The 23,997-nt window shown below is 44.8% G+C and overlaps 1 protein-coding gene across 2 annotated transcripts in view; it reads right to left on the reverse strand.

The window, feature by feature from the left end:
* Nucleotides 1-12,286: 12,286 nt before the first annotated feature.
* The window catches only part of tbc1d7 (TBC1 domain family, member 7), a 47,455-nt gene continuing 35,744 nt past the window's right edge, over nt 12,287-23,997 (reverse strand). For both annotated transcript variants that reach the window (XM_068001742.1, XM_068001741.1), the window contains exons 8-9: nt 16,944-17,073; nt 12,287-12,449 (exon numbers count right to left, since the gene is read on the reverse strand). In XM_068001742.1, the coding sequence (XP_067857843.1) occupies nt 12,363-12,449; nt 16,944-17,073 (217 nt within the window). In that variant the 3' untranslated portion in view covers nt 12,287-12,362. The remainder of the gene's footprint in view (nt 12,450-16,943; nt 17,074-23,997) is intronic.

Below are 23,997 nucleotides of genomic sequence, written 5' to 3' on the forward strand. Positions count from 1 at the left end.
GGGCAATGGGGAAAGAGTAGAGGAATGGGGCTAATTGGATAGCTCTTTCAAAGATCCGGCACAGAGACGATGGGCTGAATGGCCTCCTTCTGTGCTGTAAAATTCTATGATTCTAGTATAATGTTTGTGTTTGTATGGATGGGTGGCAGGGAGTCTAATAGAGGATACTCGCTAACTTTTGATCAACACTCGTAATCCCAAGCTGTGACTAACTGGTTATCACAGACATTCCTTTCAAAAATTAGGCCAGTTTATGTATCGCTTTTTCCAAAGCTCCAAGTCACTGATAGTTGGAATTGGATCTCCCAGTAACTAGAGGAAAAAGCAACTCAAGTCACCAGAGATCACCAGGAAAGGATGGTCTCACACCAGGAAGAAAAGTGATTGGTTCTGGTTGGTGCAAAGCCTTACCAAATAAGGTATGCTTTTAAAGGTAAAAGAAACTTCAGTATCCATCTATACTACCATTCACCCTCCTGTACCACCATTTAGCCAGCTGCTTCTTTTTGACAGTGGGAAGAGGCGAGTGAGCTGTGCTTCTTGCCCGCCTTTCAGTACCAGATGTGAAGCTCTGCCTTCCCCAACTTCACAACACTGTAAACACAGCAAACTTGGCTTCCGAGTGCATCACTGAGAAATAGAGCCAATATGGCATCCTTCATTGCAATATAAACATAAGAGAACCAAAAATCCTTAGCCCTTCTGGCACACTTGTCAAAAGTCTGGTGGAAGGGTCACGATTAAGGCCAGGACCCGGATACACTAGGTCCTGGCCATCCCCGACCACTTTAATTGAGCCTTGTTTAGAGTGGACCCTGTACCAGGACAATGGCATAAGAGGAGGCATGGCTTGGTGAGGGGACTCGTTGGCCAGGAGTTTTCTCGTTCCTGCCCTGGTGGAAGAATAGTGGGCTGGTACGTGAAGTCACAACAAGCACATGAACCCGCCATCCAACAGAAGTGGGCTCCATTTGTGGGTCCAGGCCTGAACACCCAAGGTTCTCGGATGATGCAATAGAGGCCTTGGGGGAAGAGGTGGACAGAAGTGGGGCCATTCTATATCGTCATGGGGTGGGGGGGGGGAGGGAGGCCCTCCAGACATATGCTGAAGAGGCAGTGGAAGGAAGGAGCAGAGGAGGTAAATGCCAGGAGCATAGCGCCAAGAACACTGATGCAGTGCAGGAAGAAGTTCAGTGATTTGACATGAGTGGTCAAGGTGAGTGAGGTCAACTGTCAAGTGGCATCTCCTACCAACTGCACCACTAGCTTCATCCATTGCTCCACGCACTGGTCGCCGACCTACCAACAAACTCTTTCAATCAGTACTCAACTCTTCAAACCTCACACATTACCACTGTTGCAAGCCGCACACCCACAGGTCACACACACTGGCAGCTATTTAACCGTGACAGCCACATCACCCAAACATCTTGCAAGACACTCAGTGACACACTTCCCTCTTTCTTGCAGGAGAAGGTGGCGCATAACAGGAGGCAGCAAGTGGCAGTGGCTCCATGGAACACGAACATGCTCTCCTCAGGATGACAGCATTCCTGCTCCCACCCCTGCCACTCTGCCAATGCCCTTGCTGTTGCCTGTCAGACAGCCAGGCAACTCCCTGTAGAGTATTGAAACTTTACCCAAGTATAGGAAACCTTCAAAAACATGTACAAATGCATCAGCAGCCAGAAGAAATAATCCAGCAACTAACCTGTAACTCCTGCATGATCCCTTTAAATGGTGCTAGTGTGGGGGATGGTCCTTCATACCCTTTGAGTCATATTCAACTGTGCAAGGTTAAGACAGTGCATTGGCTGGAATGTGGAGTTCCAAAATAGAAGCGGTCCCTTTAAATCAGCATTGATTCACATCATGATCTCCCTAGTCTGCATGCTGCCGGTGATCATTAGGTGCACGAGCAAACCCCTTTACTAAGATGGCGTCCTGCGCTCCTCATGTCGGAAGTGTGTGCATGTATCTCGGACCCTATTTTCAGGGCTTAGGTGTCCGCGTAGCGCCTACCAAATGGGCGTTACACGGTTCAATTTCTCACCACCTTCTCAAGGGCAATTAGGGATGGGCAACAAATGCAGACCTTGCCAGCGACGCCCACATCCCATGAACGAATAAAAAAAAAGGCCATCAGGGCCACGGGATTTATCAGCTTTTAGTCCCATTAGTTTTTCCAGTACTTTTTCTCTACTGATAATAATTACTTTAAGTTCCTCATTCTCATTAACCCCTTGGTTCCTCATTATTTCTGGTATGCTTTTTGTGTCTTCTACTGTGAAGACCGATACAAAATATTTGTTTAACGCAGCTGCCATTTCCTGATTTCCCCATTATGATTTCTCTTGTTTAAGCCTCTAAGGGACCCTTGTTTACTTTCACTACTCTCTTCCTTTTCACATACTTGTAGAAGCTCTTACAATCTGCTTTTATATTTCTTGCTAGCTTACTTTCATTTTCTATTTTCTCCCTTTTTATCATTTTTTTTGTCATCCTTTGCTAGTTTCTAAAACTCTCCCAATCCTCAGGCTGACTACTATTCTTGCAGCATTATAGGCCTCTTCTTTTACTCTATTACTATCCTTAACTTCTTTAGTTAGCTACGAGTGGATCACTTTTTCTGTGGAGTTTTTATTTCTCAATGGAATGTATATTTGTTGAGAATATTGAAATATTTTTTTTAATATTTGCCATTGCTTTTCAACCATTATACCCTTTAATTTAATTTCCCAATCTACTTTAGCCAACTTGCCCCTCATATCTATATAATTGGCTTTATTTAGGTTTAAGACTCTAGTTTCGGACTTAAGTACGTCACTCTCAAACTCAATGTGAAATTTTGTCATGTTATGATCGTTCTTCCCCAGAGGATCCTTTACTGTGAGATTACTAATTAACCCTGTCTCATTACACAATACAAGGTCTAAAATAGCTTGTTCCCTGGTTGGTTCCATGATATATTGCTCTAGGAAAAAGTGTTGAATGCATTCCATGAACTTGTCCTCCAAACTACCTTTGCCAATTTGATTTGCCCAGTCTATATAAAGATTAAAGTCCCCCATGATTACTTCATTACCTTTGTTACAAGCTCCTATTATTTCATGATTACTCTGTCCAACGGTATAGCTACCATTAGGGGACCTGTAAACTACTCCCACCAGTGTTTTCTGCCCCTTGTTATTTCTTATTTCCTGATTCTATACTGATTCTACTTCCTGATCTTCCGAGCCAAGGTCCTTTCTCACCACTGTCCTTATGTCATCCTTTATTACCAGGGCCACCCCCCAACTCCTTTTCCATTCTGCCTCTCTTTTCTAAACATCATGTACCCTGGTATATTTAGTTCCCAACCTTGGTCACTTTGCAACCGTGTCTCTGCATTGGCTATTAAATCAAACCCATTTATCCCAATTTGTGCAACTAATTCATCTATCTTGTTACAAATGCTTCGTGCATTCAGATAAAGAGTCTTTAATTTTGACTTTTTACCAATTTTTCCCGCTTTGACCTTACTTGTTGATGCTCTATTATTGGGAAACTCTCTGTCCCTTCCTGTCACACTCTGTTTATCTTTACCCAAATCACTACACTGCTCTGTTGCCTTGACTTTTCTCATTACATTTCTAAATTTCCCATCACCTGACCCCCCCCCCCCTTTTTAGTTTAAAGCCCTATCTACAGCCCTAGTTATTCGATTCGCCAGGACACTGGTCCCAGCCTGGTTTAAGTGGAGCCCATCCCAATGGAACAGCTCCCTCTTTCCCCAGTACTGGTGCCAGTGCCCCATGATTTGAAACCCCTGTCTCTCACATCACTCTTTGAGCCACACATTTAACTCTCTGATCTGTTTGTCCCTATGCCAATTTGCACATGGCTCAGGTAGTAATCCAGAGATTATTACCTTTGAGGTTTTGCTTATTATTTTAGACCCTAGCTCCTCAAACTGTCTCAGCAGAACCCCATTCTTAGTTCTACCTATGTCATTGGTTCCTATGTGGACCACAACAACTGGATCCTCCCCCTCCTTCTCCAAGTTCTTTTCAAGCTACGAGATGTTCTTAACCCTGGCACCGGACAGGCAACACAGCCTTTGGGACTCTCGGTCGCAGTTGCAGAGAACAGTGTCTATCCTCCTGACTATATTATCCCCTACCACATTCCTTTATACTCTCCCCACTTGAATGGCCCCTTGTACCACAGTGCCGTGGTCAGTTTGCCCATCCTCCCTGACTCCCCAAAGCCTTTCCACCATCTACAAGGCACAAGTTAGGAGTGTGATGAAATACTCTCCACTTGCCTGGATGAGTGCAGCTCCAACAACACTCAAGAAGCTCAACACCATCCAGGACAAAGCAGCCCACTTGATTGGCGCCCCATCCACCACACTAAACATTCACTCCTTTCATCACCGGCGCACTGTGACTGCAGTGTGTACCATCCACAGGATGCACTGCAGCAACTCGCCAAGGCTTCTTCGACAGCACCTCCCAAACCCGCGACCTTTACCACCTAGAAGGACAAGGGCAGCAGGCACATGGGAACAACACCACCTGCACGATCCCCTCCAAGTCACACACCATCCTGACTTGGAAATATATCGCCGTTCCTTCATCATCGCTGGGTCAAAATCCTGGAACTCCCTACTTAACAGCACTGTGGGAGAACCTTCACCACACAGACTGCAGCGGTTCAAGGCGGCTCACCACCACCTTCTCAAGGGCAATTAGGGATGGGCAATAAATGTTGGCCTTGCCAGCGACGCCCACATCCCATGAACGAATAAAAAAAGTCTTTACTCTCATCCATACAAGTAGCAAGTACCTCGTACCTCTTGGACAAGGTCAAGGGCTCAGGCTCCTCCATCACTAGATCCTGGGTCCCCTTACCTGCCTGTCTCACAATTACACCCTCCTGTCTCTGATCACTGAATGAATCTAAACTACTACTAAAAGGGGTGTGACTGCCTCCTGGTTCAAAGTGTCCAGGTAACTCTCCTCCTCCCGGTTGCATCGTAATGTCTGCAGCACGGACTCCAGCTCAACAACTTGTAGAAGCTCCTCGAGCTGCAGACACTTACGGCAGATGTGGTTGTTGGGGATCACACTGGTCTCCACCAACTCCCACATGCTGCTGTTACGACACATCAGCTGCCCTGCCATCGCTTGTCAAACCAGAATTTATTTAGTAACTTTATTAGAGTTTTTAATCTCTCTGTTCTTAGCTTTATTAACTAATTAATTTATGTAGTTTAAGTTATTGGTTTAAACTCTTGGTTAAACCCCTGCCCTAACTTAGAGAGAAAAAAAAACAGTAATACTCCCCAACCAAGCACCTAGCTGCTGTCCTATGACATCACTCTTTCAATTTCTGCCTGTGGTGAGTGACTCCAACTGTGAGGTGTCTCTCACTGTTTTATTGCCTCCCGCTCCGCTCGCTCTACTCTTGGGCCTTCTGCCGCCACTTTATTGCCTCCCTATCTCGCTCTGCTCTTGGGCCTTCTCTTGCTGCTTTATTGCCTCCCATTCTCGCTCTGCTCTCGGGTCTTCTCCCACAGCTTTATTGCCTCCCACTCCCGCTCTATTTTTGGTCCTTCTGCCGGCCAATCACCTACCTGCTGTCCTGTGACATCACTCCTTGATTTTTCCGATCGCACCGAATTTATCCTGAACATTTACCGTCTCCGCTGCTCCAAGTGAGTTTAGGCCTTCGATCCCCGACTTTTATTTACTTGCCTCTGCGGTCTGGTCCCCGCTCCCACCTCCACTGCTCTCAGAGCTTTTCCTCTCTGTTCACTTTCCTTCCCCCTCTAACCAAATTCTCAAGTTCCCACTCTGTTCGCAATCCACTCCGTTCACTCTGTGCTTTAGCAGATAACCTTCTACTTTATACATCTTTTGTGAACAGTAGTTAACTGCTCAATCAGCTTCCAGCCCTCAGTAATTACCCTCTATTCAGACAATCACTTACAGCTGTTACAACTGTTAACTGCCACTGACTTGCAGTTTCTGTTAACTGCTACCTAACTTGTAGTTTCTTTTAAAGTTTTAAAGTCCTATGTTTAATTTTAAACTAAATTTCATTTTCAATTCACCCACTACTTCAACAGAGTTCCCTGCTCACCAAATTCTCAAGTTCCCATTCCGTTCAACTGCCAAAAGATGTTGAATGAAATTCTATATAAAAGGCTATTAATTAAATCAAAGATGTGATGATTCAGGGTAAAACCCAGGAATGGATAAGAGTCGGAAACAATGAGTTCTCATTAGAGGAGTTACGTTGGAGGGGGGAAAAGTTCTGAGTCGGGTGCCTCAGGGCTCACTGCTAATTTACATAAACGACAGATTAAAATTTCAATGCAAAGTGGTCAAATTTACACTTGATACCAAACTAGGAGGGGCAGTGGAATCAGAAGAGGCAGCTCAGAAATTACAGAATGAGTGGCACAAAATATGTAAGTGGGCAGAGCAATGGCAGATGAAATTTAATGCAGACAAGTGTAAAGTGATACACATAGGAAGAAAATAGTTGACACACATACTGCATGAATGGTGAAGAAATATCTAAGAATGAAGCTGAATAAAACCCTAGGAGTCATAATGAATGAACGAAAGAACTTGCTTTTAAATAGCACCTTCAATGACCTGAGGACGTCCCAAAGTGCTTTACACCCAATGAAGTACTTTTGAAATGTGGTCACTGTTGTAATGCAGGACTTATATGTGGACTTGATGATAAACCTGTCCAACCAAAGCATAGAATTACATAGAATGTACAGCACAGAAACAAGCCATTCAGCCCAACTGGTCCATGTCAGTGTTTATGCTCCACACAAACCCACCTTTTTGGGATCTGACTGGGCATTGCACTAAACTGTCAACTACCATCTAAACTGTACACAGCAGCAATGTCCAATCATTGCTGACCTGTGTAGATTTTTTTTTTGTCAGGACCCAGCCAGCTTGTTGTACTAACTGTAGTCGCAGTCCAGAGAACTATGTGTTGTTACTGAATTCTGTTGCAAAAACAGGGCAGATTCAGCACAATAGAAGCTTCCAAACCAGCTCAGTCATATAAAAGGGGTATAGAAGATTTTATGCTCCTGCTGGAATAGCTAGAATCGCGGAATGAACCAGATCGCTAGGAATAGTGCATTCTGGTATTGCGTGACTCAAAATGAGGAGCCTTTGAAGCAACAGCAACGAGATCTACCATTCATGATACACCTTGTGCAGCCAATAATGTGATTGGAGATGTCCAAAGTGTTGCTGTGGTTCAAGCAGCAGCCATATTGATAGGTGCAGAGACTTGAGGGCTACTCTGCGCTCCAGGCGCATGTAGAAATGACCCCAAAGTGCTTTTACTGCTTTGATCTTGTGCATATGGCTTGTTAAAACTTGTGGCCTTATGTAAAAAATGCCAAGCCCTATAATGTGGCTAAAGCACCTGAAAAACACTCTAAGCACTCAGCATCCACTTTAAAGAGTGTTTTACAGCAGGCCTGCTGAAAAATGCCAATCTTTATTGCTGGATGGCCCTTTTCTTCAAATAGGGCTTGCTCTTCACTGCAGAACCTCCTGCCTCACGGGCCTCCAACATAAAATCATTGATTGGGGCCATTCTGCCCCTGTAAAATTGTTCATTTCAAGCATAAGCTGCCCTTTAACGGCAGTCAACAGCTGGTGGGTCATATCCAATCCCCAGACTGTCGCACATTTCCAGAGCATCATGCACTAAGCACTGGGAGTGCAATCAACATATGTAAATAAGCTGACCTCACGTTATGGTGCACGGTCAACCTGTTGCTGCCCAATGTTTGTGCACATTATTTCCTCTCAGTTAAAATAAATAGATCAGACACTTTGCATACATCCCCTCACCATACTCCATTTAATTCGACTTACCAAGCTAATTACCCCAGTAATGCACCACTACCAGTGCAACAGCCTGTGTTAAAGCAGCTCTTTGAAATATTTGGTGTGAAATAATCCATTGTGACTGATCTGCCATAAATAAATGCAGTGCAGAAAAGTGACAGGTTCCAGACTGGAGCATCTAACATAATATTTTAATTGAAGAGCTGTGTACTGCTCTCAGTGGAATAAGACCTTTAGTTTTACATTTAGCTACACATTAATACTATAGTGAAGTTAACAACATTGATTTTTCAAAATGCAACTTTAATTTAATTTGTGTTGCTGGAGTTTTATTATATTTATTAACCTTAGTTCTGACAGCGTTTGGGATGTTACAATCAGATCAGACGATCTCTGTGGTGCAGTTAATTCTTCAGTTATATTGCTGTGCAGTGGTTGGGGATTTCAGTTCTAAATCTCAAAATCTGCTGTTAGAAATCAAAATAACTCACCTGATTTGAGCTGGACTATGTATATATTCCCATTTGTCTTCAACACTCGCAAATGGAATTACAGCAAAGGTTAAAAAAAAAATTACTTCAACAACTTAAAGTCCTTCCAATGATGACTAACACTGTCTCTTAAGGGACATGGATTCGGTTTCAATGAAGTTAGAAATAATTTGTCAACAAATAGTTCCTTAAATTGATCAATTTTAATTGATTTCATCAAGATTTTGACCCATCATTCATGTTCTGGTGCTGGTTCGGCATCAGAGCTACCCAGCCTAATCTCCTCTCCCTGCCGCTTCCTCATACAGTTAAATAATATTTTCTTGATAGTTCAAACCCTTTGTTTTAGATTTGAGTGAGGTGTGGCCCTGATTTTTCTGCCACATCCTCTGATACACAGATGGAGCCCATGGGCTGGATTCGCCTCTTTGTGGCGGAGCTCTGGCAGGGCAGGACTTCCAATAGCCCCTCGAATCTACCCTGACCCCGACCCCTTTCCCTGGGTTTGGGTGGGGGTGGGAAATCATTTGATATGCTTGGTGGGATTCCCACCGCCAAGAGCAGAGACCAAGGCCTACACAGGAAGGTAAATGGGGGCCTGTTTGGAGGGAGACAAGGCCCTCTCCTGCCACTGGGGACCTCAAAGCCATTACCGCTGCTTCGCGGGGCCTACAGCCACCTTCCACATGATGGTTCTGGGGAGCAACTGTAACTGGGGTGAATACAAGGATAATTTGCCAGGGATCGAAACCCCATCCCCCTTGCTATTTGCATGCAGTGAGCAGGAAGGGGCAGCCAACAGTGGAGGAAGGAAAATCCAATTCTAAGCCGCCTCCCCCCCCCGGCAGTTCCCAGCTTTGGTGTAATGGACATCTCTTTACCCAGCACCCATAGCGACAGAGAAACCGCTCTATCCCGGGAATAGAGCCGTGCAGGCGTTCAATCCCAGATAGAGCAGTTTCTCTGCCGCTATAGATGCTGGGTAAAGAGATCTACATTACCCAAAAGCCATTTCTTTCACCTGCTGCCGCCTTGTGCTTACCTGCATGTCCGGTGTTTAAAGTTGTAAAGTGACTTGGTGCATCGAAGGCTGCCCGTAGTTCAGAATTTGTGAGTGTCCGTGGTTTCATGTTGCAGCTTGTATAATGTACAATGTAAGTTATTTGTGTCTGTTTTTTGGAAATATCCATTTGTACAGGTTTCACTGTAACATACAAGTTACAACAGGCCATTTGGCCCAACCAGTCCGTGTTAGCATTTACCATCCACACAGGCAAATAATCCTAATCACCCTGTTCATCATTTTATCCCCTTTTCCTTCATCCAACTATCCAATCAAATCTTAAAACACCATAGTTTCTGCCTAAACCATTAACCTGGAAGTGAATTCCTCAGCCTCACAAATTGTGTAAAGATGTTTCTCTTGCTCCCTGTTTTAAATTCAATATTACATAAATCACCCCTCTTTCTAGACTCCTCAACCACCAGGAACAGTCTGCTTCTATCTACACTCAGACTGGCAAAAGGTGGGAAGTGGAGTTCCACAAGGATCGGTGCTGGGACCACCATTGTTCACCATTTACATAATCGATTTAGACTTGGGATGTTTTACTATGTTAACGGCGCTATATAAATGCAAGTTGTTGTTGCTTGGAATTGGAAATACAATTTCAAAATGTGTGGACAACACCAAATTGAGGGGTATAGTTAACCTGAGGAAGACTGCGACAAAATACAAGACATTAATAAACTTGCGGAGTGGCCGTGTAATTGGCAAATGAATTTGGCCAGCGCTGCCCACATCCCATGAATTAATAAAAAAAAAAATTCAATATGAATAAAGTATTACACTTGGGCAGGAAGAATAAGGGGGCCCACATACTGCTTGGATAATAAGAGTCTAAATGGGTAGAGGAGCAGAGGGATCTGGGTGTACAGGTACACAAATCACTAAAAGTAGCGACACAGGTTAATAAGACCATAAAAAATGCAAACAAAGCACTGGGCCAGTCTGAGTGTTGATAGAAGCACTGGAGAAGGTGCAAAAAAGATTTACTAGGATGATACCAGACTGAGAGGTTATACTATCAGGAAAGATTGAGCAGGCTGGGGCTGTTTTCTCTAGGAAAGAAACTGAGGGGTGACCTGATAGAGGTCTTCAAGATTATGAAAAGGCTTGATAGGGTAGACGTGGAGAAGATGTTTCCACTTGCGGGGGGGACCAGAACTAAGGGCCATAAATGTAAGATAGTCACTAATAAATTCAATATTGAATTCAAGTGAAACCTCTTTACCCAGAAAGTGCTTAGAATGTGGACCTCACTACCACAAGGAGTAGCTGAGGCAACTAGCATAGATGCGTTTAAGGTGAAGCTAGATAAATACATGAAAGACAAAGGAATAGAAGGGTATGCTGATTGGATTAGACGAAATAAGGAGGGAGGAGGCTCGTGTGGAGCATGGACCTTTTGGACCGAATGGCCTGTTTCTGTGCTGTACATTCTATGTAATATCTATGTAATCTATATACACTGTCCTATCCTTTTATAATTTAAACACTTCAATCATATCGCCCCTAATTTGTGTTGTTCTCATGAAAAAAGGCACAATTTCTCCAAGTTTCTCTTTGTGCTTGTATTTCTTCATATCAGGCAGTATTCTAATGAATCTGCATTATGCCCTCTCTAAAGGCTCAATATCCTTCCTATAGTGTGGAGCCCAATACTGCTCCAGTACCCCAACAGAGGTCTTAAGATTTTTAGATGCGTTTATCATTACCTCTTGGCTTTTATATTCTATACCTCTTCTGATAAAACCTAGAATTTCATTAGCTTTTTCAACAACCTTATCAACCCAAGGTTAATTGCTTCTAAGCTGACCTTCAGATTCATTAGAGGTCAGAATGGCTTTTTTTTGTATAAATACTTTTTTTTATATAAAGTGCGACCTTGAAGTCAATTAGAAGGTATTTTTCTGTTGCTAGGGCAGTGATTCTGTACACGGGGAAGTATGGGCTTTTTTTATAAAAAAACTTTTACATGACAGAAATTTGCATCTGTGACATGAAATGTGGCAGACAAATCACAAAACTTTGACTGATGGATGTGGCCTTTCTCAGTCTATTTCCTTCATATTAACCTGTAATGTTACATGTTTAAGTGAGAAATCATGTCAAAAAAAGGTTGCAGGGTACAAACTAACAAAGGAACGAATTCACTTCCTTACTGCTAATCTTACTTTCCCACAATTTCCTTCCGGTTTTAGCACAAATCCATCAGGGAACCCTCATCTCAACAGGTTTCACTTTCTGGTTCAATTTTCAAATATAATAAATAACCAGATAGCGTATAGGAGGAAATGTTTAAAAAATTCTACTCAGCTGATAAACCGCTTTGCTACATAATCAATCCTTTTCTAATACCTATGATCTTGAAATGACTGTGAATTACCCAAGTTGTCCTCCCTCCTAGCTCTCCCTATAAATGTTATCGGTCGGTACAATCTAAATGGATATTGTCAATACCACATAATGGTGAACCAGACAGCAGTGTCAAAGATTGTGAGACAAATACCCTCCCACAAGCAACCTATCTGGCAGAAGCTTCAGACTCGTGAAGACAAGTGTGTATATCAGTCTAGAATGGGATTTGAATACAAATCTCCAATTGGGTGTCCAACGTTTAAGGACTGACCAACCAAACTTAGCCAAATTTGTAAACCATCACCCCTCCCCGCCCCCCAACCAATGTTTATGTTTGACAACACTTCATGTGTAACAAGTCTAGGCAATTGAAAATATGCACATATGCCAGAAGTTTCCATAGTCAGAATTACTTGATTCAATGAAAAATGCAAGACTGAATAGTGAAATGCTATAACATTGTCTAGTTTACTTAAAATTCATTACTCAAATTTTGTGCAAAATTATTTTAATAAATTATTAAATAGAAGACAGTTACCATTACATCAATTCTCATTCAATTTCTAATTACACAGAGTGCACAGGGGTCCCAACATACTTATGCCATAAGTCAATGGCCTTGCTGATGATGGCATCTGTATTCTCCTGTGGAATCTAAATGAACACAAAATGAGTGCACTGTCACAATGGGGGCAAGGAAAACAATCTTATTAATAGCATCATGGTGATTTCCAATTATTTCTTCAATGCTACAATAGCAACACAGTCTTCAACGATTTAAAAAAAACAAAATCACATTAATTATTCTTGCTATTATGTTGAAATGTGCTCTTGTGAATTTCTATATGGAAGTTATTTCGGTACTAGTAATAAAGTAAGGGCAAGGATCAGACCGCCTGTACAGCCCCCCAATTTACAAAAGCAGCAAAGCAGTCTGCAATATTCAGGATTAAGCCAATTATGCCAGATCTTATTGAAATCTTGATAGATGGCCACTACTAACACAGCATGAGATGAGTAAAGGTCACTTATAAAGGTTTAGTTCAAATCTAATTCAGCTTAATATTTTGTTAATAATTTATTTGCATTTCTACCTCTCAGCCTTGCTGTACAATGCAGCTTTCTTGGCTGAGAGGACGGGCTGAAGACCTATTCCCAAGTCTCCATCAATGCCACTCAATGGATCAGCTGCTGACCTACGTACAACTGCACCCATAGTGACTGGTCCTGACCCGACCTCCACTTGACATCTCCCCACAGCACAGCAAATAGTACAGAGGTTTGATCAGGGAAATAGAAATACCCCAGCATGTTTGGCAAAAATAGTATTTTTTTAAAAATCTGTATTATTTGGTGATAAGTTAGTGTTCAAGTAGCACTGTTCCCAAAGTTTCCATTTTCACTCAGTGAAAGACAAGAGGAAATAATTGTTGAGTTGCATGTAAAGTTGAACTAATGAAGGCAACACTTGCAGACATATAACAGGACACATGGGTGGTTCCTGACATGCTCATTTTTGGAAAGAATCTCATTATCTAGTGAGGGGTTATGTTTTACACTTGGTTATGTCTGAGGTGATGATCTAGTGTGTATAGTGACTGTGATACAATCCCTCCTTTAGCTTCTAACTAGGACAAGGAAGATTAAAAATAGAAGATCCAGGTAAAAAGAAACTGATCAAATAGAAGAAAATGAGAAAAGATCAAGGGCTCAATTTGAAAAGGGTGGCAGGATGGCAGCGGGGGGGGGGGGTCAATGGGCACGCAGCAAACCAGATAAATAAAAAATTACCTTTCCCCACCGATCATGGGGTAATGGATGCTCATTAATCTTGTTTCCGGGTTTTGCAGCCGGCAGCCAGCCTGATTGACAGGCGCTGCAATGCCGAGGGGGTGCGGTGGGGGGTGGCGGGGAAAGAGAGAGAGACGTCATCCACGCTACAAGAGAGTGTGGGGGAACATCGGAGCGGGGGGGGGGTAGGGTGACCGCGGGGAGATGTCGGGGTGGGAGGGAAGGGGGAGGCACCATGGGGGTGGGGGGGGAAGAGGAGAGACACCATGGGAGATGGGGGGGGGGGGGGGGGGAGAGGAGAGACACCATGGGGGTGGGGGGGGGAGAGGAGAGACACCATGGGGGGGGGGGGGGGGGGGAGAGGCACCATGGGGGGGGGGGGGGGGAGAAGAGAGACACCATGGGGGGGGGGGGGGGAAGAGAAGAGAGACACCATGGGGGGGGGGGGGGGGGGGGGGAGAGGCACCATGGGGGGGGGGGGGGGGGAGAAGAGAGACACCATGGGGGTGGGGGGGGGGAAGAGGGGAGACACCATGGGGGTGGGGGGGGGGGGAAGAGGAGAGACACCATGGGGGGGGGGGGGGGAGAGGCACCATGGGGGTGGGAGGGGAAGGGGAGAGAAAACATGGGGGTGGGGGGGAGACACCATGGGGGTGGGGGGCGAAGGAGAGAGACACCATGGGGGTGGGGAGCGAAGGAGAGAGACACCATGGGGGTGGGGGGAGAGGCACCATAGGGGTGGGGGGAGAGGCACCATAGGGGTGGGGGGGGGGAAGGAGAGAGACACCATGGGGGTGGGGGGGAAGGGGAGAGACACCATGGGGGTGGGGGGGAAGGGGAGAGACACCATGGGGGTGGGGGGGAAGGGGAGAGACACCATGGGGGTGGGGGGGAAGGGGAGAGACACCATGGGGGTGGGGGGGAAGGGGAGAGACACCATGGGGGTGGGGGGGAAGGGGAGAGACACCATGGGGGTGGGGGGGAAGGGGAGAGACACCATGGGGGTGGGGGGGGGCGGAAGAGACATCATGGGGGGGGGTGGAAGAGACATCATTGGGGGGGGGTGGAAGAGACATCATGGGGGGGGGGTGGAAGAGACATCATGGGGGGGGGTGGAAGAGACATCATGGGGGGGGGTGGAAGAGACATCATGGGGGGGGGTGGAAGAGACATCATGGGGGGGGGGGTGGAAGAGACATCATGGGGGGGGGGGTGGAAGAGACATCATGGGGGGGGGTGGAAGAGACATCATGGGGGGGGGGGGTGTGGAAGAGACATCATGGGGGGGGTGTGGAAGAGACATCATGGGGGGGGGGTGGAAGAGACATCATGGGGGGGTGGAAGAGACATCATGGGGGGGTGGAAGAGACATCATGGGGGGGGGTGGAAGAGACATCATGGGGGGGGTGGAAGAGACATCATGGGGGGGGGTGGAAGAGACATCATGGGGGGGGGTGGAAGAGACATCATGGGGGGGGGTGGAAGAGACATCATGGGGGGGGGGGTGGAAGAGACATCATGGGGGGGGGGGGTGGAAGAGACATCATGGGGGGGGGGTGGAAGAGACATCATGGGGGGGGGGGGTGGAAGAGACATCATGGGGGGGGGGTGGAAGAGACATCATGGGGAGGGGGGTGGAAGAGACATCATGGGGGGGGGGTGGAAGAGACATCATGGGGGGGGGGGGTGGAAGAGACATCATGGGGGGGGGGGTGGAAGAGACATCATGGGGGGGAGGGTGGAAGAGACATCATGGGGGGGGGGTGGAAGAGACATCATGGGGGGGGGAGGGTGGAAGAGACATCATGGGGGGGGGCTGGAAGAGACATCATGGGGGGGGGCTGGAAGAGACATCATGGGGGGGGGCTGGAAGAGACATCATGGGGGGGGGCTGGAAGAGACATCATGGGGGGGGGCTGGAAGAGACATCATGGGGGGGGGCTGGAAGAGACATCATGGGGGGGGCTGGAAGAGACATCATGGGGGGGGGGCTGGAAGAGACATCATGGGGGGGGGGCTGGAAGAGACATCATGGGGGGGGGGGGCTGGAAGAGACATCATGGGGGGGAGGGTGGAAGAGACATCATAGGGGGGAGGGTGGAAGAGACATCATAGGGGGGAGGGTGGAAGAGATATCATAGGGGGGAGGGTGGAAGAGATATCATGGTGAGGGGGGGACATTGGACATCGGAGCAGTGGAGGGTGCAGGTGACATCATTTCAAATGTCGGTTTATTAATTTTTTTAAGTTGTTAAATGTTATTTTATTTAATTTATTTAGTTTATTTTTGCCCGATCTGGCTCTTCACGACGGGTTTCACCAGGTGTGAATCGGAAGCCCTGGGAAAGCCGCCCAGGTAAGTTGTAAATCATTTTAACTACCTACTATGTAAGAAATGAAGTACCTTAAGTGCCTCATTTGCTTCTTACTTCCGGGTTCAGGAACAGTGCGCGCACCCAGATGTGTCTTTGTGAGATGCGGAAGTCAGCGCGTTGGAGCCAGGTTCCTTTTCCGCTCATTTCCCTGATTTTCGTAGCGCCCCCCCGCCCCCCGCACTTCCAAATTAAAATTGAGCCCAAAGTCCCTCTGGTTCCCCTCCCCCAAAAAAGGAATGTGAAGCAAGACTGGACAGGGTAGTCATAAGGGCATTATTTACCCTGCTTTTACAATGCATCAATCTGAACACAGCTTCTAAAAGAGAAGAATCATATAGTACAAAGAACTCAGTATCCAAAAAAAAAACCAAAGACCTGAGATTATCAAATTGAAAGTAGGATTAAAAATGGGAATAAATGCTAATCAAGAGACTGGAGTCAAACAGACAATTATTGGAACACCAGTGTCCAGTACGTGAGCAAAGCTGTGAGCAAAGATCACAAATTATGGGTGTGTGTTTATATCTACACTAATATATACACATAATAATATGAATTAATCAATGCAACAATATGGCTATAAACACTAATGAGTATAAACTAATAATTCTGAACATCTGAGTAACTATTTACTTTAACCAAAGAATGTAGCCTCTTTCTTGCATGAAATTGAAACATGATTAATTAAGATACGATCTGTATAGCTTAGGATCATTTTAGAGAAGCACCAAGTGCTCAAAAATTAGTTACAGTCATTGATATTGGCACCCAGTTTGATATTCAATATTGCACAATTTCAACCATCATCAGAAACACACTAGCAGCACAGATCATTATTATGCAGAGGGCTTTGTCACATTAAAATTCAGGATGGGTTATTGTGCCTCATTAGTCAACTTTTCATTACTGGGGAGAAGTTGCCAAACACAACAAAATGTAGCATTACCTCTTACTAACCAGTTGATGATCCAGTGATACTTACATTTTGAAGGAATTGTGTAATATTTTCTGCTTTACTCATCGCCATTAGTTTCATCTTAAAAGTTAATAAAATCTCCATGGCTACAAAGACCAGAATTTTGCAGGATCCACTTATGACTTTGTCCCAAACCCTGAAAATCAAAAATCATCAAGGTGGAAGTGCAGTTTCACAAACTAAACCTAATGAATACTTGCACTGATATAGTGCTGTATCAAATGAAATGTCTCAAAGCATTCACACAATGGATTACCTTTGAAGTGCGACCATTATATAAGGTAGACATTCTGCCCAGTAATGACTCCCAAATAGCAACTGACCTGTTAATTTGTTTTTGGTAGCGTTGGTTGTGGGAGGAATGTCAGCCAGGATACCAGGAAAGTTTTCTGCTCTTCTTCAAATAGCAAGATGGAATCCATAACGTCCACCCTGAACCAGCAGAACTGGCAGATGGAACCTCACTTTAGCATCTGATGCAAAGGATGGCTCATTACTGCAATGCAATATCAGCCTAGATTATGAGTTTAGGCCACTTATAGAGTTTAAGGAGTTACACAATGTCCTGGATGTTTTTTTCTTAATCATCTAAACCTCTTACAGTTTTTGTTTTGTTGGTCCTATATCTAAATATTCTGCAAGATTAAATAACTGGGCATTCTGACATCATCTTTCATGCCCAGTGAAGATGAAACAAATGCAAACTTTAAATAAAAGATATTCTTAAATAGCAGTAGGTTCGTTGGGAAGGATGACATTTGCTGCAGGAAGGTTTCATTTAAGATGTATTTGCACTTTCTTTGAATAGCCCTCTGTGCCAAAAAGGAAAGTTACACTTTTGGATGATTGACATTTTCAAAAGTGAAAGTTCATCCCACTGTTAGGGCCTTCCACAAACACTTGGCCCTGTCTAAGGCGCCACTGAATACACTGGCTGGATAATAAATGGTGATTCTTCCCCCAAAACAGTTTAGGGGGAGAAATGTATTTCATTCACCAATGCTTTTACATCCAACCTTCACTATAAACATCTGGCTGTGAAATGAATGAAGGTTATAGGGATAGCTAAAGACAGAAATGATCAAATATTTCACAGGAGATGATCATTTCTGTGCTACTGAAACAATATCTGTGGAGGGCAGTTGGACATGATTGAATACTGCAAATGGATATTCTGCAGTTTTGCTCCATTACTTTTGGGAATTGGGGAATATTAATGGAGAATTTTCCTTCACAAAGTCCATGAATGGATAGTCTGTACAAGGTTTATGGAAGGAGTGGACTTGATGAGTGAATGATATTTGGAATGTTGGCCTTGCTGATTCTATCTGGGCAATCTCCGATAGGCATATGTGCCAGCCCACAGCATCCACATCTCTGCCATCAGATTACTGCTCGTTTCCCTGCTTCACCATGGAAGACCGATATCTCAGTAACTACATCTCTTCTGGAATTCTTTTCCAAAACCATTTCCCCCAATACCTCTCGGTCTGACTTCAAAAATCTTTTTAAAATCCTTTTCTTTGACTGTGTCTTCGATTTCCCCATACCCTGCTCCTAAGTTTTCCTCTCCCTTCCACCTTATTAAAATGTTTGCTTCGCTGTGAGGACCTCTACATAAAAGTATGTTGTTAGCCTCTCAATTAAGAGACTTGCATTCGGGCTTCCGCCACGGCCTGGTGGGCAAAGCCACTATCTGATGTTGCACTAAGCCACACAGTCCAGGAAGTGTCTAATTTCATTCTCAGTCTATGCTAAGCTAGCTGATCTCAGCTGGGGCATCATGTGGCATGATTGAGCAGGAGATTAGAAAACAAAAAATAACTAAAGTTGCAGCTCCCAAATCTTATTCTGTGACTAGTGCTAGCAAACAGGCTCATGTGGATTTTGAATGGAGAGGGGATCAGGCTTGACTGTGATGCCTCTACAGTCAAATAGTCTTTCACACACACTGTCTGGGCTCAGTGGTCACCTGGGCCAGATATCGAAGGCCTGTGCTGTACTGCAGCAAAGGTCAGCAATCTTCACGACAAAAAGGAGGAAAAAAATATCAGACGACTCAGTTTCAAATTCCAGACTCCACTAACACACTGACAAATCTGAGGTTTCAGTTTGCCTATCCTGGGCCAGACCTTTGTAGGGAGAATGGGACAACTAGCTTAAGAGGAGGTCTTTTCCAAGCACATCAATGGAAGAATAAAATTCGGGAAATTGTAAGTAAAAATCATCTACATCAGGGATTTGTCTGCTCTCCGTTAGGTTGCTAGGTGGAGTATAGCATACATCCGTGGTTGTGAAATTAGCAGACCCAGGTCCATCAATCAAACACTGGTGCTGGCTATAGAGCATATATTCTTGATGAAATATTTACTGTGTAACAGCTGACACTCCAACCTCAACGGGTGAGGTTCTATTTAGAAGATTGCACTCAAAAGGAGATTTCACAATTGTGCGATCAGCGCTCGAATGCAGCCATGATTTTTTTTGAGTCATGTTAATAAATATACTTCTGGGAATGCGAATGGTGATATAAGTGCTGTGATGTTATAACCCGTGAATGGAGACACCTATATTTTGGTTTTAAGTGTTGCTAAACTGGAATAACATTACATTATGGTTACTATCTACTCTTGTTAATTTGAAGTCACATGATTACCAGATAATTCGAACTGTGCTTAATTTGGCTACTGTGCCATTTTAATGCAACTAATACATTTGAATTTCTGAATAATTCAAATTTTGGGGGGCCAAAAAGGACTCTGAATTATTAGTGGACTGCGGTGGCAAATGAGAAAAAAGTCATCTCCTTACCGTAGGATTTTGAACCAAAGGAGATAACGTACAAACCACTCCCCAAATTTTAGTCTGGCCCCCAGGATAAAAAAAATAATTAACCTGCATCCCAAAGTTAAACCAAATTTGATGCACTAAAAATATGGCAGTTCATAATTAGGGAGATATTAATTCTATATCAAATTTATTCTACAAACCTCTTGCTAAGGTAAAGATTTGTTGGAATTGGTGGGAGAATTCTCTTTTTCATTAACCACATTAATTTTTTTTAAATTTTGTGCTTCTGAAATACAGTAGAACTATAGAAATAATTTGATCTTGCTTTCATTCAGAACGGATTTATTTTTCATCTGAATTCAATTTTACTTGAAATAACTTCCTAAATTTCCTATTAAAATGTATTGACCTTGGACTTCTGTTTGCTACTCATATACGGAGCAATATATAGTGGATTTTATCTCACAGACCACATAGACCACACGCATGCAAGTTTTATACACCTGCACTTATTCACACAACATTTTTCTTCAATTCTAGTGCAACGCTGAAATGCACCAGTCACTCAGGAAGGTCATCACCATCCAGGGCAGACCAGTCTGCTTCATCCTCGCCCCCATCAACTGATCTCAACATCATCCTGTCCACCCCTGTGGATGTAGTAAGTACAATGTACAGGACACACTGCAACAACTTGACAAGCTTACTTTGACAGCACCTCCTTGCCCCATGTCCTCTACCACCATACAGGAGAAGACTAGCAACATCATGGAAACACCATCACCTCCAAGTTCCCCTCCAAGTCACTTGATAATACATTGCCCCTCTTTCATCGTTCTCTGAGTCAAAATCCTGGAACACCTTTGTGGAAGCACCATCAGCTCAGGAACTGCAGTGATTCAGAAGGCCATTCACCAAAATATTTTCAGGGCAACTACATATGGGCAACACGTTCGGCCTTGCCAGCATCGTCTGTCCCAAGAACAAAAAAAGCAGTTTTCTACCTTCACTGCAACTCTTCCTTTTTAAAATTTTTCTATACTAATTATTTCTTTCTTTCCTTCCCTTTTGCTCTCCCCTCTTCCATTTTCCAGCCTATATGATCACCTACAAGTTCCTCCTGCCTCACTTTTTATTCAGTCATTCCAGCAACAGGCGCAAAAAGCCACATGGGAATATGATGTTGTGGCGATAACGGAGACCTAGCTCAAAAAAGGGCAGGATTGGGTACTAAATATTCTTGGATACAAGGTGTTCAGGAAAGATAGGGAAGGAAAAACAGTAGTGGGGGGGTTGGCAATATTAAGGAGAATATTGCAGTGCTGGAGAGAACGTCTTTGAGAGGTTAAGGACAGAATCTATTTGGTTAGAGTTAAGAAACAATAGAGGTGCCATTACACTACTGGGTGTATTCTATAGGCCACCAAATAGTGGGAAGGATATAGAGGAGCAAATTTGCAGGGAAATTATAGAGAGGTGCAGTGATAATGGGGGACTTCAACTATCCTACTATAGACTAGGATAGTAATAGTGTAAAGGGCAAAGAGGGGGAGGAATTTCTGAAGTATGTTCAGGAGAACTTTCTTGATCAGTATGTTTCCAGCCTAATGAGGAAGGAAGCATTACTGGATCTGGTTCTGGGGAATAAGTGGGTCAAGTGGAGCAAGTATCAGTGATCATAGTGTCATGAGGTCTCCTCCCGATATCCTCACCATCACAGAAGCCAGCCTTCAGCCAATTTGATTCACTCCACGTGATATCAAGAAACGGCTGAGTGCACTGGATACAGCAAAGGCTATGGGCCCCGACAACATCCCGGCTGTAGTGCTGAAGACTTGTGCTCCAGAACTAGCCGCGCCTCTAGCCAAGCTGTTCCAGTACAGCTACAACACTGGAATCTACCCGACAATGTGGAAAATTGCCCAGGTATGTCCTGTCCACAAAAAGCAGGACAAATCCAATCTGGCCAATTACCGCCCCATCAGTCGACTCTCAATCATCAGCAAAGTGATGGAAGGTGTCGTCGACAGTGCTATCAAGCGGCACTTACTCACCAATAACCTGCTCACCGATGCTCAGTTTGGGTTCCGTCAGGACCACTCGGCTCCAGACCTCATTACAGCCTTGGTCCAAACATGGACAAAAGAGCTGAATTCCAGAGGTGAGGTGAGAGTGACTGCCCTTGACATCAAGGCAGCATTTGACCGAGTGTGGCACCAAGGAGCCCTAGTAAAATTGAAGTCAATGGGAATCAGGGGGAAAACTCTCCAGTGGCTGGAATCATACCTAGCACAAAGGAAGATGGTAGTGGTTGTTGGAGGCCAATCATCTCAGCCCCAGCGCATTGCTGAAGGAGTTCCTCAGGGCAGTGTCTAGGCCCAACCATCTTCAGCTGCTTCATCAATGACCTTCCCTCCACCATAAGGTCAGAAATGGGGATGATTGCAGAGTGTTCAGTTCCATTCGCAACCCCTCAAATAATGAAGCAGTCCGAGCCCGCATGCAGCAAGACCTGGACAACATCCAGGCTTGGGCTCATAAGTGGCAAGTAACATTCGCGCCAGACAAGTGCCAGGCAATGACCATCTCCAACAAGAGAGAGTCTAACCACCTCCGCTTGACATTCAACGGCATTACCATCGCCAAATCCCCCACCATCAACATCCTGGGGGGTCACCATTGACCAGAAACTTAACTGGACCAGCCTAATAAATACTGTGGCTACAAGAGCAGGTCAGAGACTGGGTATTCTGCGGCGAGCAACTCACCTCCTGACCCCCCCAAAGCCTTTCCACCATCTATAAGGCACAAGTCAGGAGTGTGATGGAATACTCTCCACTTGCCTGGATGAGTGCAGCTCCAACAACACTCAAGAAGCTCAACACCATCCAGGACAAAGCAGCCCGCTTGACTGGCACCCCATCCACCACCCTAAACATTCACGCCCCTCACCACCGGCGCACAGTGGCTGCAGTGTGTACCATCCACAGGATGACTGCAGCAACTCGCCAAGACTTCTTCGACAGCACCTCCCAAACCCGCGACCTCTACCACGTCGAAGGACAAGAGCAGCAGGTACATGCGAACAACACCACCTGCACGTTCCCCTCCAAGTCACACACCATCCCGACTTGGAAATATATCGCCGTTCCTTCATCGTCGCTGGGTCAAAATCCTGGAACTCCCTTCCTAACAGCACTGTGGGAGAACCTTCACCACACGGACTGCAGCGCTTCAAGAAGGCGGCTCACCACCCACCACCTTCTCAAGGGCAATTAGGGATGGGCAATAAATGCCGGCCTTGCCACTGACGCCCACATCCCATGAACGAATAAAAAAAAGATTAGTTATGGAAAAGGAAAAGGAGCAATCTAGAGTAAACATACTTAATTGGAGGAGGGCCAATTTCAGTGCGTCGAGAACGGATCTGGCCCATGTGAATTGGAATCAAAGATTGGCAGACGAAACTGTAATCGAGCAATAGGCCGCCTTTAAAGAGGAGATGGTTTGAGTAAAGTCTGGATACATTCCCACGAGGGGGAAAGGTAGGCAACCAAAGCCAGAGCTCCCTGGATGACGAAAGAGATAGAGAGTAAGATGAAGCAGAAAAAAGGGGCGTATGATAGATGTCAGGTTAATGATACAATTGAGAATCAGGCTGAATATAGAAAGTACAGAGAAGTGAAAAAGGAAATAAGAGGGGCAAAGAGGGAGTATGAGAATAGACTGGCAGCTAACATAAAAGGGAATCCAAAAATCTTCTATAGGCATATAAATAGTAAATGGGTAGTAAGAGGAGGGGTGGAGCCGATTAAGGTTATGCTTTGATATATATGTTAATGGCTTGGACTTGGGTGTACCGGGCACAATTTCAAAATTTGCAGATAACACAAAACTTGGAAGTGTAGTAAACAGCGAGGATAGTGATAGACTTCAAGAGAACATAGACATGCTGGTGGAATGGACGGACACATGGCGGATGAAATTTAATGCAGAGAAGTGCCAAATGATACATTTTGGCAGGAAGAATGAGGAGAGGAAATATAAATGAAATGGTACAATTCTAAAGGGGGTGCAGGAACAGAGAGACCTGGGGGTAAATGTGCACAAATCTTTGAAGGTGGCAGGACAGGTTGAGAAAGCGGTTAAAAAAGCATACGGGTTCCTGGGCTTTATAAATAGAGGCATAGAGTACAAAAGCAAGGATGTTATGTTGAACCTTTATAAATCACTGGTTTGGCCACAGCTGGGGTATTGTGTCCAATTCTGG

This window comes from Heptranchias perlo, chromosome 2 (genome assembly GCF_035084215.1).
Source record: "Heptranchias perlo isolate sHepPer1 chromosome 2, sHepPer1.hap1, whole genome shotgun sequence".
Lineage (NCBI taxonomy): Eukaryota > Metazoa > Chordata > Chondrichthyes > Hexanchiformes > Hexanchidae > Heptranchias > Heptranchias perlo.